This window comes from Nycticebus coucang, chromosome 15 (assembly GCF_027406575.1).
Source record: "Nycticebus coucang isolate mNycCou1 chromosome 15, mNycCou1.pri, whole genome shotgun sequence".
NCBI lineage: Eukaryota > Metazoa > Chordata > Mammalia > Primates > Lorisidae > Nycticebus > Nycticebus coucang.
Genome location: NC_069794.1, coordinates 82608874 through 82626624, shown reverse-complemented (window position 1 = coordinate 82626624; position 17751 = coordinate 82608874). Strand labels below are relative to the sequence as shown.

At 40.7% G+C, this 17751-nt stretch overlaps 1 protein-coding gene across 1 annotated transcript in view; it reads right to left on the bottom strand.

The window, feature by feature from the left end:
- RXFP2 (relaxin family peptide receptor 2) overlaps nucleotides 1-17751 on the bottom strand; it is a 65903-nt gene that overhangs the window by 36372 nt on the left and 11780 nt on the right. Inside the window, exons 2-5 of the mRNA XM_053563707.1 lie at nucleotides 11243-11389; nucleotides 8945-9022; nucleotides 5936-6041; nucleotides 5065-5136 (exon numbers count right to left, since the gene is read on the bottom strand). Coding sequence (XP_053419682.1) covers nucleotides 5065-5136; nucleotides 5936-6041; nucleotides 8945-9022; nucleotides 11243-11389 — 403 coding nt within the window. The remainder of the gene's footprint in view (nucleotides 1-5064; nucleotides 5137-5935; nucleotides 6042-8944; nucleotides 9023-11242; nucleotides 11390-17751) is intronic.

The following is a 17751-nucleotide window of genomic DNA, read 5'->3' as shown; positions in this document are numbered from 1 at the left end:
TTACAAGGGTACATGTGAAACTTAGTAAATGTAGAATGTAAATGTCTTAACACAATAACTAAGAAAATGCCAGGAAGGCTATGTTAACCAGTGTGATGAAAATGTGTCAGTCTATAAAAGCAGTATTTGGTTCCCCATAATCGCACTAATGCACACAGCTATGATTTAATAATAATAATAATAAAAAAAACCCAGAAAGTTAAAGCTGGTCAACAGCTTGAGTTTTCAAAGCAGTGAAGAAGTAGGTTTCGCAGGCTATAGCTCAGTGAGCTCAATGCTGGCCTTGGGAAGGTCATAGAGGTCTTAGGACCCTGCTTTGTGAACACTTCAAAGAGAAAGTGAAGGACGGTTCACAAAAAAATGGGACAAGCCAAGCCAGCTTCATCTCTTCTTTGAGAGACGGGCCAAGCAAAGCTGTGTGAAAGGTATTGTCGTGTCTATCAGGCCTCGAGCAAATGGTTTTATGATATTTTTTTACAGACAGAAAGAAAATGATACACATACTTCTCTGAAAGATAATGATGAGAGAATACGGACAGGCAATTTGGTGCTGTCCTCTTTTGAATTTTACTCCATGACTTGGGTGGAGATGGTTCATCTTATTTGCAAATGACAGAAATCTCGGAGGAATTGTGAAAAGAGGATACAAAAAGATGTTCACGTTCTGATAAGCAAAGCTGAATCTAACAGGACGAAATGGACTAGGAGTACATTGAAGGACCCACAAGTACCTCTCAAGGGCCAAGTGCACTAGGGCTGAACACACATCACTAAGTGGGTCATACACAGGGCACAGTGTTAGGAATTGTCAGAGCAGCAGCACTAAGACTGAAGTATGAAGCGCTCCCCAAAAGAGCAGCGTAACATTAAGACACATGCAGTTCAGAAGAAAAAGGATGCTTATTCCACCTGGTTGCCCCAATCACATCGCAGTGATACAATTATTTTTATTTTAGATAATACAACTGAAGGCACACACAGTTGAACATATGCCGATTAGTATGACCAGAATGTTGAACAGATTTGAAACCATGTCGTCTAGGGAAGAATTTAAAGGACAAATAGTTCTTGAAGAAGAGATTGTGGTAAGGTGGCAGGTAGTGGCATCTAACTTTATTACGTATCTGTAGACTTACACAGAAGACAGATTAGATGTGTTCTGATTCATCTCATGGGGTAAATCCTATGCTATATAGCTTTAGAGATACTTTGAGCAGTAGTAATACAGGCAAAATTTATCAGCACATTGCTTGGAATTCCATTTCCCCAGCACCTCCCAAACCCCTTTCTGAATTCTTCTTCTCCATAGCCCTCATTGCCATCTAACACATTAGATTTTATTTTAAATTCGTTTGACTGTCTTTCTCCATTGGAAATTAAGCTCCACAAGGAAAGAGCTTTTTATATGTGCTGTTTACTTTCATAGCCTTGATTTCTGGCATTGTGTGGTTATCTGTAAATATTTGTTGAAAGAATGAATGAACATGTGGGTTTGCCAGCTTCCGCCAGCTCCTGCTGTCTGCTGTTAAGAATTCTAGTTGACGCCCATCTGGTTTCTCCATTCCCCTAACACATTCTGTGTTAGGTTTGGTTTTTTCCCTGATTATTTGAGCTGTTGTATGCATAACTGGGAAACAAAAGGTGAGATTAGATGGTCAGGAATAACAAGAAGTGGGGCCAGGGAAGATTTTTCTGGGAGTTTTGGGAAGAGTGGCAGGAGGATCTGAGAAGTGTGAATAAAGGGCACGGGCAGGAAAGGAGATTTTAGGAAGGATTGCTGAGCTTATGAGCTGTGTTAAGATATTTCAGCAGTGCTTGTAAAGAACTTGAGTTATTTTCAAATGAAAGTTTAATTACTGGGTGATTTCCTTGATGGTAACAATATTCTGAGACTGAACCATGTGGAGAAGCTTCCAAGGGAGCACAGTCAGAAGATTTGGGTTGGAAGCCAAGCTCTAACTTTAAATAGCCAACTAAACTGATGTAGCCTTGCCAATGCCTCAGAGCGACTGGGCCCTCTCTTCCCTAAGAGTGGGTTTCTTTCTTTCTTTCTTTCTTTCTTCCTTCCTTCCTTCCTTCCTTCTTTCCTTCCTTCCTTCCTTCCTCACTCTCTCTCTCTCTCTTTCTTTCTTTTCTCTCTCTCTCTTTCTTTCTTTTTGAGACAGAGTATCACTATGTCACCCTTGATAGAGTGCCATGGCATCACAGCTCAGAGCAATCTCAAACTCTTGGCTTAAGCGATTCTCTTGCCTCAGTCTCCCAAGTAGCTGGAACTACAGGTGCCCGCCACAATGCCCAGCTGTTTTTTGTTGTAGTTGTCATTGTTCTTTTAGCAGGCCCAGGCCAGTTTTGAACCCACCAGCCCTGATGTACGTGGCCGTCACCCTAACCACTGAACTACGTGTACTGAGCTGGGTTTCATCCTTCTTGAAAGGGAGCTAATGGTGCCTGTCCCATCATGCAGACATTTTTTTTGAGACAAAAATCTCAAGCTGTTGCCCTGAGTAGAGTGCTGTGGCAGCATAGTTCACAGCAACCTCCAACTCTTGGGTTCAAGTAATCCTTCTTGCCTCAGTTTTTCTATTTTTAGTAGAGATGAAGTCTTGCTTTTTGCTCAGGCTGGTCTTGAACCTTTCAGCTCAAGCAATCCACCCACCTTTGCCTCCCAGAGTGCTAGAATAATAGACATAAACTACTGAGCCAGGTCCCACATCACAGACTTTTAGGATCAAAGTCCAAGTGAAAATTCCAAGTATTAGAATTCTTTGTGAACTTTAAACATGTATCTATGAATGCAAGGCTTGTGTTTTATCCTCCATTGCTGTATCTTGCATATAACAGACACTTAGTGAATGTTTATTAATGTGAGTTTCATAACCTCTTCTCTACGTGTCCCTAGAAAGCATCAAACAGCAGGTTACGTGGGGAGAACCCTCACTGGGTGACATTCAGGTGCCTAAATTTTCTCAGAGTAGAATTAAACATTTACTTGGAGGAGTTGCTGGCTGATCTTGACAATAAAGGTTATTCTCCATCCTTTTTCCTTAGGAAAATTTGGGACCTGAGCTATCAAATCCCATATTCTTCCCTTTGGTGGGCTAGCAGGCGCTGTGAGAAGGGAGCATTGGCTTAGAACAAAGCTGTACATCAGTAGACCAGGAAAGAACTTGGCATGAGAAATCTAAATCTCTCCCACTTGGTCTTTTTGGTAACCCTTCTGCTCCCCCGAAGTTGGCTTTTCCCAAATTAGGGGCCAAAGGCTATTAAAGAGAATTGTACATGAGGCAGGATGGTATGTGTTTATAGCAGTTAAATGCTAGAACAATTTATTTCCATGTCTGAGTTACTCATTATGGTTAAGCAAACATGGTCTTGGACACCAGAAGACTCGGGTTCTAAATCTGGCTCTTCCACCAACTAGTTGTAAATCTGTGATAACAATCACAGACTTTAGTTCCCTTGGCTATAATAAGATCTAATTAAAAATTCTTAGACGTCTATGACTTTGTATAAAAGAATAAGTAAGAATCTTTCCCCTTTCTTTCTGCCAGTGCTATTTTACTTTTCCTCCCTTGAGCATTATTTGGGCACTGCCAAGGACAATATTGATTCACAGAATGAACTTGTTGTGATTTGAAGCATTTCCAGGAAGACTGGAAGCAATGTAGTTAGGGTTTTCTCTCTAGAGGAGTCTGGACGCCCAGAGGTAATGGGTAGCCAGTTACTCCAGTGTGACAGTGACAAGAAGACCACATTCTCTAGGCTGGAGCAGCAGGTCTGACTGCAGCCAGGATTTATAGAGGCGATAATCAAATCTGTATTCGCACAAGATCCTACCCAGAGGGCTTCCGTCAGTGACTTCCTGTGGTGTTTGAGGGAATCTGTACATAAATTCATGAACTTAGAAATCATGATAGTGTTTCACACCAAATGTGTTTGTTCGGTATCAGTAAAAATGCAGATCATTTTTATCCCTGGATTTTTCACAAATTTCACATTTCTAGAAAGTTTCTCCTGTATGCTGGATGTTGAAGGATAAAACAATGAGATGATGGTACTGCCAGGGGGCTTTCCAGCATTATCTCGCTGGTTTTGTTATCTAATAATCGTCTTAACTGGTGTAGCCTCTCCAGTGCCCCAGAATGACTGGGCCCAGAGGGACTGACAGACATTAACCCAACTTACAGAAGGTTGATGTATGAACCTGACCATTTTCAATTTATTAATCTGAATAGGAGGTATTCTGTTCCACTGGTGAGAGCCCTCCTAGTCCCTATTCAATGCAAGTTTTCAAATGCTTTGGTATGAAGAAGTTGTTAAGTTAAATTTATCATCATAAGGTTACTTGGTAAGTAGGGAATCAAAGCAAAGGGATACAGACAGCACTGGAAGAAAGTTTGAGAATGTTGCTGAGGTTGTTGATCCTCCTGGCCTCCATTCCTGGCCTCCAACATAGATCATCTCTAGGGAGATATATTTCCCAGATTCTGGTTTTCTGTCAGATAATGCTGGAAGCATACAGACCCCTTCTTTCTCCGCAACACTATTTCTTATCTGTTGCCCGTGACTTATTTACTGACATTTTCTTTCTTCAAGTATGCTAAAGTCACTGATTATCCTGATAACTGTACTTTTACTCTTAATACCTTGGGAGACAGTCTTTATCCTATCATTATGTGTTTTAAAGGATCTGATTGTTCTGCTTATGTTATCACTCCTTTTCCAAGTTAAAAAGTACAGCTAGTGCTACTGAGTCATTTCCAAATAATCTTGAGGAAAAGCATACAACTATGTATTTTCCCACTGAGATATTTTTATCTCAACTCCAAGTTAACACTCTGAAAAGGTTTAAACAAAAGCAGTCCAGCTAGTTTAAATTATGAGGTGAAAAGTTAATGTACTTTTAAATGCTTTATTTTCTAATATTAATTACATTTAGAAACATAAATGTAATGATAAAGATAACAAATTTGATATTTCATTGCATAATTAGATCAAAAAATTCTTAAACTGAACATTGTCAAAGATTTCCCCATAAATAATACACTATTAATGGCTACTTACATCTTTTTAAGTTTTGAGTATTTGATGAAAACTTTATCTGGAAGACTGTGGATTTTGTTTTTCTTAAGAGACCTAAAATAACATGTAAAGTGAACTTCATTATGGATTTTTATGGGCAACCAAACTCTTCTCTAGAGCTACATGCTTGGGAGGAGAATATTTGATGATGTTCCATGGTAGTTAACACACACTTGAATATGGCAATAACTAAAAACTTTTCATGGGAGAATGAAAAATTTATAAAGCAAAATTAAAGTAGTTTGCAAATATTTGACAAGTGTAGCCAATTAGTATAAGAGACAAGAAAGTCCATGGTGATTTAACTTTTTCTTTTACTCTCTGGTTAAATTAATAAAACACAACAAATGAAGCCAAAAAACAGCCGAAGATCCTAACCAGCTCGTTCATGTTCAATGACATGACTACAAATGCTTGAGGCTCTTGTTAATAAAAACTTTATGCAAAGTATCGAAAAGTTTGCTTGCTATGGCCCAGTTAGCCTCATGGATCTTTTATACCTTTAGAGTCTTGGATAAATTACTCACATTAAAAATGAGGTAGAATAATCAAGGTGTTCTTTTTTTGTTTTAACATTTCAGCACAGGCTCTTTAGTGACAATACATAAACCAGAAAGTAACTGAAAATAAAAACTTTAGACCACAGACATTGCGAGCTAGCTGGTCACTGTTTCACTGAGCTAATGTAACAAAGAGCATTTAAAACATACCCCCCTCCCCCACTGGATGGGAAGCATGCAGAATTCTGTTATAAATAAAATAATTTCTATTATTTTGTTAATATACAAGCAACACTATCAGGTTTTCATGTGACTTTAGGGACAAATGCTATCAAGAATGGAGTTCAACTCACAGTAATGTCACATTGCTGGACATCGTGGGCACAGACTTTAAGTCAGCGTTCACACATTCCAATTCAGTCCCTGTGCACTCACAGTGTTGTGGGTACTGGTTTAGAACTAGGGGGACAAAAAGAATAAGATTTTGTTTAAAAAACGCATTTTTAAAATTAGGACTTTGTCTAAAATAACTGACATTGTTCTCTTTTCATTGAATGTATAAAATTGACATCTGTTAAAGATATTTATTAAGCCCATTTGAAAGACAATTAATAATAATAATAATAATCTTGTGATCAAATATAGACTAATGTGGTGTCTAGTTTCTGGTAGTCGTCTTAGAGGTATTTAACAGGGGATTGGAAAGGAATGTGAAATAGCATAAAATCATACAGTGAAGCAAAATTACTTCTCCTCAGTGAAAAACATAAGGTGATTAAGTAAATCTTAATGGACAGGACCCAGTCAACTAAATTCAGTTCAATTCAATTCAATTCAATTCCATGGCACAGAGTAAGTTGCTCAATAAATGCTTGTTGATTCAAATCAGATTCAGTGTTGCCCCCTGTCAGACCTCTCTGAGCTCCGTGAGAAGAGTGGAAGGCAGTTTCTGCCCCAGCTGCTATCAAACCTTATTAAAACCCAGGTAGTTGGGCGGCGCCTGTGGCTCAAAGGGGTAGAAGGCTGGTCCCATATGCTGGAGGTGGCAGGTTCAAACCCAGCACCGGCCAAAAAAAAACTGTGCAAAAACCCAGGTAGTCACGTAGCCTCTCATTTTGGTTCTTTGTTTTCCATTACTGTGAAGTTGTAGAAAAGTTATAAAGCTGAGAAAACCAAAGATCTATCTGTATGAAGCATTCAGAAAAAGAAAAAGGCTTTGGAAATCTCTCTGAAGAAATTTACATAATTAAGATAATGGCAAATAAAAGAATGAGAAATCTATGGAGAAACCAGGCTGAGTTAACCCCCGGGTCAATCGCTGTGTGTGTGAGTGTGTGTGCAAAGAGGAGAGAAAGAGAGAGAGACAGCACACACAAATCTTTCTGGGATATTTGTTCTGGTGGAGCTAAGAAATTGAGAGTTGTTTTCAAATTCACGTTTTTTATTTTGACATAATTGTAAGTTCTTGGCACTTGCCCTACTTCTTTTATATCACTTTAATTCAGATGTTATTTTAAAAATGAAATTCAGTAAATTTTAATAGTAAAGCCAACAAACATTTATTGAGTACCAATTTCACGCAAAAGATGCTCTTATGACATAAAGTTTTGGAGTATATTTTATGTTGTCTATATGTATAAGTTAATCAGTGAACTCCCTAAAAATAACCTTCGTATGCTCACTTTGATGTTCATTGACATAACCATCATCGAAATAGCAGTTATGTTGTTAGATTAAAAGCCTGTTGTTGGAAACTTACTACCAATGAAAGAATTTCATGTAGTCAAGCTGGGCGTGTTGCTGAAAGCAGAAACATGGGCATAACTATTCACCCACCCTCACCCCCAAGTCATCACACCCTCGAGTTCTGTGGATTCTTCTGAAGTGCCTCCTGTGTCTCTCTCTACGCCACGCTTCCCAGTGGCATTGCAGTGAATATAGCAATCAGTTATCTCTTTCATCATTCTTTCTCCTCCATCTGAGCTTGATGGATCATTTGGGCTGATTGTTCTCGGTCGTGGGAGGCTACCCTGGACATTGTAGTATGTTTGCAGCATCCCTAGCCTCTGCTCTCTAGATGCCAGCAGCAATCCGACTCCCTCCATCTGGGCAACCAAAAATGTCTCCAGGCACAGTCAAATGGTCTTGGGGGTCAGGGTTGTCTTTGCTGAGACCTGGCGCTCTAATCCAGTCTTTTCAGTACTGATGGAAGAACCTTCCTCATACACATTTCTAATCATGTGCTTTTCCCTCTTTATCAACAAAATGAAATAAAAACCCAAACCAAACCAAACAAGCAAAGAAGCCCACACCTTTGTTGATTGCACCTTGTGTAGTGGGCAGTGACCTCCACAATGGGGTATGTGGTTCAGGAAGAAAATACTTGAACTTCTGGTGATGTTGATGTTTAATCATCCTTTTTAATTTCTAATTACCATAATATACTTGTGTATAACAAACTAGATGATAAGTGGTAATTATTAACTGGTATTAACTGGCATGCAATACTGCCAGTGCGGTTTTAATATAATAACACATACATTCAATTAACATATGGGCATTTATATAAACATATTAACATATGTATACAATTGCACGTTCACCTACATAATTCTCTCTCTATATACAAAACACAATTACACATGAACACGATTCTATCTACAGGATACAGGACACCCTCCAAAGTGTATACCCAAAACCCTTCCTAGGCTGGCCCCAGCCCTCTCTTTTGGCTCTGCCCCGCGCCCCTGCACACGGAGACGCTGTGAGAGGCACTGGGCAGCCTGCTTTGCACCGTCCTACACCAGCGCTTTGCAGACCTGGCTCCCTGCCATCCTGTCACCCCCCTATCCCTCCCTCCATCCACAGACTTCAGAGTCCACCTCAAATGCCATCCCCTCTGGGGAGCTACCTGATCCCTGGTGGAGTCAGAACTCACGTTGCATCTCTCTGCAAACAGGGACCTGTCTATCCTAACAGTGTGAGGTGTTTGTGGGTTGAAGCCTTGTCTGAGTCATCATCAAGCTCTCGGTGCCTGAGAAGGGCTGGAAAGTGTGGGGCTCAGTATCTTTCTTGGAAAAAGTAATTAAAGGGACCAAAACCTTTTCCATTTGTCACAATTATTCAGTATTCGTATTCTTGTGATTATAGACGAAAATACAACCATAACATGAATAGAGATGGTTGTTTTCTTCTATCTTTTCAGTCCCACAGGCTGACAGCACACTGGTTAGCCAGCGAAAACGCATTGAACTGATATTGAAATTCCAAAGGGAACTTATCACACTACCCATATAAATCCATGCACTACCAGTCATGTTTTTTGCAAAGCTGACACTGGTCCTTGAGCCAATTTCACTTACAGCATTCCTGTGTTAATGCCACATCGTTAGCATTTCCATGGACTGTGCCAAATATGGTCGCCCATCCACTAGTGTCACCTGTGAAGCAATGATTGACATGTGTCCGTCATTCTAGAAAGCAAACGCCATATTACAAAGTGAAATTTGATAATAAAAGTAAATTAAAAATTAGTTTAATGATTGATAGTTTAAATACATAAATAGTAAGGGAGAAAAGGTAGGCAGGCATCTGTGGGGTTTCTCTCTCTTTTACAGAGAAATATCTCAAAATGTATGTATCAAAATATATGATGCGGGGGGTGGTGCCTGTGGCTCAGAGGCATAGGGTGCCAGTCCCATATGCCGGAGGTGGCGGGTTTAAACCCAGCTCTGGCCACAAAAAAAAAAAAAAAATATATATATATATATATATGATGCAAATATGTAATTACTTCATATAAATATAAATGTCTTAAAAATTACTTATTTCTAATACTGACATTTTAAATGTTTGACCTTAATTTTGAAGACCTCAGAAGAAAATACGTATAATCCAAATTTTACGTTTGTCTTGTGTATACCCCTACATAAATATATGTTGATACATACTTGAATAGATATATTGAGTTCTAATAAAAGTTATGTTACCTGATCATTTTTAATGAAGCAAAAAATGAAGTTCTTTTTAATAAAGGCTTTTGATTCTTGTTGAGAAACAACATTTCCTCAATCTGTCATATGTTAGCATCAATTTGACATATATAAATATGATTTATTTGTCAAATTTTCTTATCTATTTTGTGATAAATTATATTTTTTAAAAAGGAGGCCTGATTTTGAAGTAGTGTCACTTTAACACATGCTATTAAATTATAAAATATGCATTATAACATATGATACTGAAGTTCACCTGAAGAGATAAGTAAATTTAAATAATTGCTCACAAGCGTCTTTGATTCCTGACATCTTTAACTGATATCTGTTTCTTATTAATATCCTCAATGATTTTACTGCTATCCCCCCTCACATGCATTATTTAATTTGGGTTCAGAACATCCTTGTGAGGTACTTAAACACTCATGGTCTCTGATTCTCCTGTAGCAAAGACAAAAACCAGTGAATTTAAGTAACTTGGCCATTGGGGTCCAGAGAGCCACCCCCTAAACTGAACATGGATTTCCTGCCTCCAAAGACAGGTTCAGGGAAAGGATAAGGCGGTCTACTAGTGCAGTTGTGCAGAGATGCACCCTGGGTGCTGGGGCAGCACACAGAAACCACACCCGTTCTGGACCAGTGACTGATACAGGCTCAGGGTGAATTGCGTTCTGAAGGATGAGTAGGAGTGATCTATGGGACGTATGGGAAAAGGCTGTTTCTGTCAGAAAGAAGTGTGCCTCAGTACTGGGCAGCAGGACAGTGGATTCTAGAGAGAGATGCTTGGTATTGCTGAAGTTTGTTGCCCCACTATGATCACTTTGATGCATAGCTGGGCAGTGCCAAAGAGAGGTACCTCTGCCTGGCAGACGACCCATGGGATTCTTTCAGATTCAGGTCTGGGTTCTGAATCACATCATGTTTTTCATTCAGCCTTAGGGCCTTTGCACTGGCTATTTCCTTTGCTTGAAATTCTGTTCCTCCAGAATGCTTGGTGCTTCCTTTCTTTTTTCTCTATTTAGTACTTAACCCAAATATTATTATCTTAAAAAGTTTTCTCTGGTTACATCCTTAAAATATCCCTCCCTCTAAGTTACATTCTATCTCCTATCCTGCTTTATTTTCTCGAGGATACTTTCCACTCTCTGAGACCAATTCAGTTGAGTACAGGTTTATTATTTTCTTAGTTCACAATCTTGTGCAGTTCACAATCTTGTCTACCTCAAGCCCACTGTGTCCCAGTGATTTGAAACTCCCAGCCCAAAGTGGCACTCGGTATTGGTCTGCTCATCAACTAATTCTCAAGGCGGGCCCATTAATACTTTATGGCTATTCTTGTAGCAGAACTAAATTAACAGCCATAAGGAAGCCCCTTAAAATTAAAATGAGTGCCCAAGTGGATTTTAAAATATAATTTCAATTTTAATAAAATATAATATTTTATAAATACTGAATCTCTGATTCTAGCAATGTGCATATATGAATATTCATGTCATTATCTCAAATAAACTGAGAGTAATTATGTTCATTACAAAAAGAGCCCCTATAGAACACCAAGTCAGGACTCCAAGTTCATTCCATAAGGTCATTAACCAACTGGCCCCCAGGTTTTAGGAGGTCATGAAGCCGGGAGGCAGCATGGTGCAAACACAGTGGGGCACTCACCACAGTTCTCCTCGTCGGCCCCGTTCCCACAGTCGTCCTCACCGTCGCAGTGAAAAGCTCGGGGTAAGCACTTGGTGAGATTCCCACAGGGAAAATATCCTTTTTGGCACAAAGGAATGATCATACTACCTTCAGTCAGTGCAAAATCTATGTGAAAGAAGGGAGGAAAACCACACATAAGAGAAACAAAGCTTTAACATAGCCAAGACCTATCCACGTTATCCTATTTAATTGTCTGGTGTTTGCCTGGTGTTATGCTTAGCATACAATTTGTTTTGAGCAATATTTTTAATGATAACATTTCGAACAACTATGATCTCCCCTAACACCAGCTACACCAAGAATGGAATCAAGGTTCATTTTGAATTCGCTTCAGCAAGGTAACAGTAAACAAAACCAAATGTGTTGTTCTGTTTTTTGTAGGAAGTCAAAGGAGTTATCCACCCTTGGAAACAGGAAGGTGAAACCAAAAGCTAATAGGATCCAATAGAAAAGTTTATTTACTTATTAATTTTTTACAAGACAGCTTTGAGGTAACATAATAAAAATGCATGTGCAGAAGGAAACTTTAAGTGTGAGAGAGAAACCCAGACCCACATTAGAACCAGGGGAGATAATTCTGAGCAGTAGTATTCAACACTCATTGGGTTTATGGCGCGCCAGGCACTTTGATATTGGTTATCTCAGTTAATCCTTTGACCAGCTCTGGTTTGAGCCATTTATCCTTCATGTGTCAGAGTTAGGGAAGTTAAATATCTCGCCTGTGGTGGTTCATTTGAAAGTGACACAGGCTGGGTTTGAATCATCCCTCTGACTCTATCCTCATTGTGCTGTGAGGATATCTATCAGATCAGGAACCTGAATTTCAAGGATCCTAAGTCCTCAATGCGGATCAATTAGAGGTAATCTTCTTACCCAGGGTAGGTAAGAAAAGCCCAATGAGGCTTGAAAACTGCTGGGTTGAATGGGAGTAAAGAAAGCAAACATAATTAACATTTACAAAAGTGCTATATCTATGGGTGGCCTGACCAAAACAATTCCAGAAATTTATATGTAAGAGACATTCTTTCAATTTTGAGAGAGTACTTTCTAGAAAAGAAAGAGATACGGTTGTAAATTTGGCAAGTAAAGTTATGGAAATTATGTATTTCTTAAAAAAGAATTGAGGTTGAAATATCACAGAAAGATGGAGTGTATAAACACAGCAACAGCTATGTTTTATCATGATTTATTGAAGGGAGCAAGGGATAGTGGCAAAATATTCCTAACTACATCACTGAAGGTTGGCATGACCACCAGGAATTTCCTTGGGTCCATGAAATGGATGATTTATTTTTTAACATAACAGAAGGACAGACAACAAACTTCCATGGAGTATCATCCACCTTGCGCTGAGTATTTCCTAGTTACTTTATTTAATATCAATGCCAACTATGTACAGCTGGTATTATCACCTCCAAATAAAGATGAGGAAATGACTTCTACTCCGGGTTTGGTGGAAATGTCCTTGTAAGGTCTGGGCCCTCAAGTAAATGCTGCCTTGTAGAAAGATGTCTCTCCTCAAACCCCCCAGGAGACTCTCCTAACACAGGTGAGATCTGCTAGCCCATCATTTAGCAAATGATGCCATTTGTTAAAGGGCAAAAGTTTGTTTGGGCACTAAAGCTAAGGCTCAATGACAAGTGCATGTTGCGTTTTTAGTGACATCATCAGAGAGGATAAGTGGATAATTCCAGCTTTGGCAGTTGAGTCACTGTGACTGTGGATGCCTGGGCAGCGTGCAGGCAGAGCGTCCAGCCGGCTCGGGGCAGCCTGGGCGGGAGGTGCCAGCTCCTGACCCTGTCGCTTCACGCATTCCCCATCTTCTTTGGAGGAGGAAGCCCTGGGCCGTGGCTTTGGGTGTTTTTTATCCACGGCTTTTTTGTCCTTATGAAAGCGAAAGTTATTTTCTCTGCTCTAGCTGCCGTGGCGGAGGAAAGATTTCCCATCAGTAGCGAGGCCTAAGACCAGTCGGGCGTGACTATTTTAGGAAGATCCCTGTGCAGCCGCCTGCTGCCAGGGCTGGCGTGCAAAGTCTGTTCACCCAGCAGAGGCTGAGTCATAGATTTTAATACCTCGTAACTTCTCACTTGTGAAGATTTCTATGGAAGGCAAATTGGTGCATCTTAAAATGGGTACTGGCGAAACTTACTAAATGCAGAATACTAATGTCTACATACAATAACTAAGAAAATGCCATGAAGGCTACGTTGAACGGTTTGATGAGAATATTTCAGATTGTGTATGAAACCAGCACATTGTGCCCCTGGATTGCACTGATGTACACAGCTATGATTTAACAATAAAAAAAAAAATTAAAAAACCCCCAAACCAAAACCACAAAAAACAAAAACAAAAAAAAAAACTAGCAGTCCTCCTGTATTTGGAACATGAACGGGTGAGTCAATACATCCTTGTGGTGTGGCTCTGAATTTTTTCTGAGACAGTAACTCACAATTAGAAATACATTTTGTATCATAATACAGCATAAACCCGGAGACACCCACACTCCCACATCGACCCCCCACGGGCCCCCCACACCCTACACATACAACCACCATGTCCACGTACTCCGGCACATACACACCCAGGCGTACTCCAGCAGGCACACCCATGGGTACTCCGGCACGCACACACCAGCGTGTACACCGGCAGGCGTACACCGCACGTACTCCAGCACATACCTACTCTGCTGCATGCACACCCACACATACTCATACACCACCACCCCCACATTCGCCCACTCACCCCACACATACCCACGTCTATATCCACACAGTGAAAATGAAACTTCTTGAAATATTGCTTGTCTTTTACCATGTAGGATGCACTCTGATCATCGCTATTCTGTCTCATTCACCTGAAAAGGGACCACAAGCCACTAACTTGCTATCCTGATGCCTTAATGGATGTGACCCACTATTTGAAAACATTTGTTGGTGATAAAGCACTCCAGAGACCATCAGACCTGGAGTAGCATTCTCTCTGCCACTCACTAGCTGTGTGACTCCCAGCAAGCTACTCGACCTGTTAAAACTCTGTTTCTTTGTATTTAAAATAGAATTAATGACAGTGTCTGCCTCACGCGTAGGTTTTGGAGACGAGACAAGCAAACACTTGTGAAGGGCTGGGAGCCCCGGCTCACTGTGAGCCTGGGTTAATGTCGGCGTGTAGGAAAGTAGAACTTTAAGAAGGAAGCTCTGTGTAAAACGGAAGCTTGCTGTGTCTTAGCATTTCAGGAGTTTTTAATGTGACTTCTATGAAAGGCATAAAAGGAACTATCATCTAAACTTCCTCTACCGCATATTATTCTACTTTCCTTGGTTCTTAATTTGATGTTAATGGCAACTGGGTATGGTTGGTATTATTAACTTCAAATAAAGCTGAGGACATGACTTCTACTCTGGTTTTTGGGAAAATGTTCTTGTGAGGTCTGGGCCTTCCAAGTTAGAGCTGCCTCGTAGGATGGTTTTTATTTTTCAGCAGCTTCAGATCTCTTTTGGAAGCTGACAGAGGGTTGTAAATGACAAACAAGCAAAGAAAATGTCCTTGCAACCTCTAAACAATTATATTTCTTTAATGTTTAGAAGACATTGAAGGGGGACCTGTGTAGGGCAGACAAGAATGAGGGACAGGAAAACGGCTGCTGGTGAGACGGAACACCAGGAGGGCCACAGCCTCACGTCTTGTACAATCAACATGCCACAGTCCCTGAGAGGGGGAAATGGACCCTTACATGGTAAACTTTACAACAACGTATACATGGGTGAGAGGTCATCTGAAAACTAGTGGCACCCTGGAAATAAGTCAACTGGAAAATGTGCCTTCCTCTACCACATATGTTGGGAGCAAGTGTGGTGACTGGTACAATAGCCAAAGTAAGAATCCTTGCTTTGATGGGTACAAGATAGAATCCTTACTTGGCATATAGAAAGAGCCAATCAGGAAAAGAGAACATGTGGGAGGCTATATAAGCCCCTAGACAGAGGAGTTATGTATGGTGGAAACCCCTTTGGAACCCCTTCCGTTGTAGTGGAAGCTTTCCCATCTGCTTTTCTTTGACCTATAATAAAATCTTTCGCTTTTGTTTACTTACGATCTGTGAATTCATTCTTTGATTCCCGAGACCAAGGATCTGGTGAGAAAAGTCTGCTATTAACCTGATTAAGCATTTTGTTGAAGGGAATTTTGCAACTGAAAGCTGAGGCTGTGGGAGTAAGATCTTTTAAAGGTGGTATCTTGTGCTTCCTTCTGGGAATTTTTTTTTTTTTTTTTGAGACAGAATCTTAACTTTGTCACCCATGGTAGAGTGCCATGGTGTCATAGCTCACAGCAACCTCAAACTCTTGGGCAATTCTCTTACCTCAGCCTCTCAAGTAGCCGGGACTACAGGTGCCTGACACAATGCTCAGCTATTTTTAGAGATGGGGGTCTCGCTCTTGCTCAGGCTGGTTTTGAACCTATGAGCTCAGGCCATCCACCACCTCGGCCTCCCAGGATTCCCTAGGATTCCAGGCGTAAGACACTGCAGCTGGCCTTCCTTCTGGGATTTTTCATGAAGCTAACCATAAATTCTTGGAGGGTTGGACCCAACCAAATGCCCATCTAACGGGTGTGGACTCTTCACTTAAAGGCAGAAGCAGAGAGTCAACTGCCACAAATAAGGAGGATCCAGATCATTTCCTGCTCCCTAGAAAAATAATTGAGTTGTACCTACCAGGTATGGGCCAAAAAAGAGTAAGGGAAGTACTGACCATGTGTGAACAGAATCTGCCAATTGCATTTCTCACAATTGTTCATTTTCCACCCCAGGTAAATGTCTTCCAGAAGATGTATCAAAATATAACTTTTATGTGGAGGGAAACTAAATAAGTAAAATATATTCCCTACGCTTTGCTCTCTGTGCCTTAAGTCCTTATTGTCTAACTTAGTGTCTCCTTTGGTGTTCAATAATTTTTTAAATGAATAAATTAATGAGTCATTTAGGAATTGAAAAAAGGAATAGAAGGAAGAGTCCTTTTCAAAATTTAAGCTTCCCAAAGGGGCAGGCTCATGTCGTTGCTCTGATGACAAAATACCGTTTGGTTTTCCACGCACTTCATTTATCATTCTGCTCTGTCATTATAAAATTAAAAAAAATAATTAAGACTCCCTGCTATATAGGCACATCCCGAAAAAGAATCCCTAGCTGTATGTAGATAGCACAGAGTCTGCTGTCTGTCCTCCCTGCCATCTGTGGAAGTGGAGACAGTTTTTATGGAAACTTGGGGATAGTAACACTGGAGGGTGCCTTCATGGCGGCAATGCTGATGGCTTCTGCAGCAGTTTCCGTGGGACTCCTGCCAAGCACGCAGCTGAGGGTGGAACATACGGGAGGGAATTGCTCAGTAATAGTCCTTCCGCTGTCTTCTGGTCAATATTCTGGACATGTCTATGAAAGGGGATTTTAAAATGACTTTTGTTAGCCTATTGAAGCCAATTGGACTGCTGCCCAAAGATATTTCTTGCTTCCTTCCAACACTTACCCTGGGTTATTGGGAAACAACAGGTGAGAACGATCTTTACATTCCTCAGTCTAAGAATTTGATAGAGTTCCTCTTTGCTTTCTCTGGTTCTCTGCCAATGCTAGTCTTACACGAAGCTGAGAAAAAAAAGTCTGTGTCCCCTTAATCTGGTGTTCTGGCTGAGACCTCCTACACTGACGCCAGAGATGAGACTCTGTGGGTCTCATGGGGGAGGACTGGGACTGACCAAGGAGGCCACTTCCCAGGGTGCACCACTCCTGGGGGGTCCAACTCAATTCAGATGACATGTCACGGAGGAAGGCCGTGGTGCTGCTGACTAGAAATCTCCAAGGAAGCCTGTACCATTGACCCTGAAGAGCCAGCTAACTGCAGCACCAGAAGAAACATTCATTTGACCTGCAGGAAATGTAAACTATGCACCAGGCTTTGATGTCAGTCAACAAGACAGACAAACGCCCATTCCTGCCTGGCCTTCAGATGCTGGGATCTTTGAGGGGGCAGCAACACCATTCTGGGCAGCTCCCATGAGGGCAAAGATGACTCCGGCTCCATTTCCAGGTCCACCCAAGTGGAAGCCCCCCTACTTCTGGGAAGAGCTTGAGTGTCACTGAAAGCACACCTGTGTGAGGTAGACATTTTATTATTTGATGGAAACAAGGAAAATATTTCTAAAAAGACTTTTATATGAAGGCAGATGGAGATAAGTTGGCCTCTTGGTTGTGTATGTGTGTTTTTTTTAAAACTTGTAAATCTTAACATTTTGCTGCTACTGTTTCGGCCTCCCTGCCCTGACAGTATTGCTGGGCCATAACACTCAGTATGCACAGGATTCTGATCTGGTTTCATTCACACATTCACTCCCATCATCTTCCCATTTTGGAGGTTCCTGCCTTAGCTGAATTTCTCTGAACCCCTATTTTCTGTTATGTTTTTCTGGATCAAACC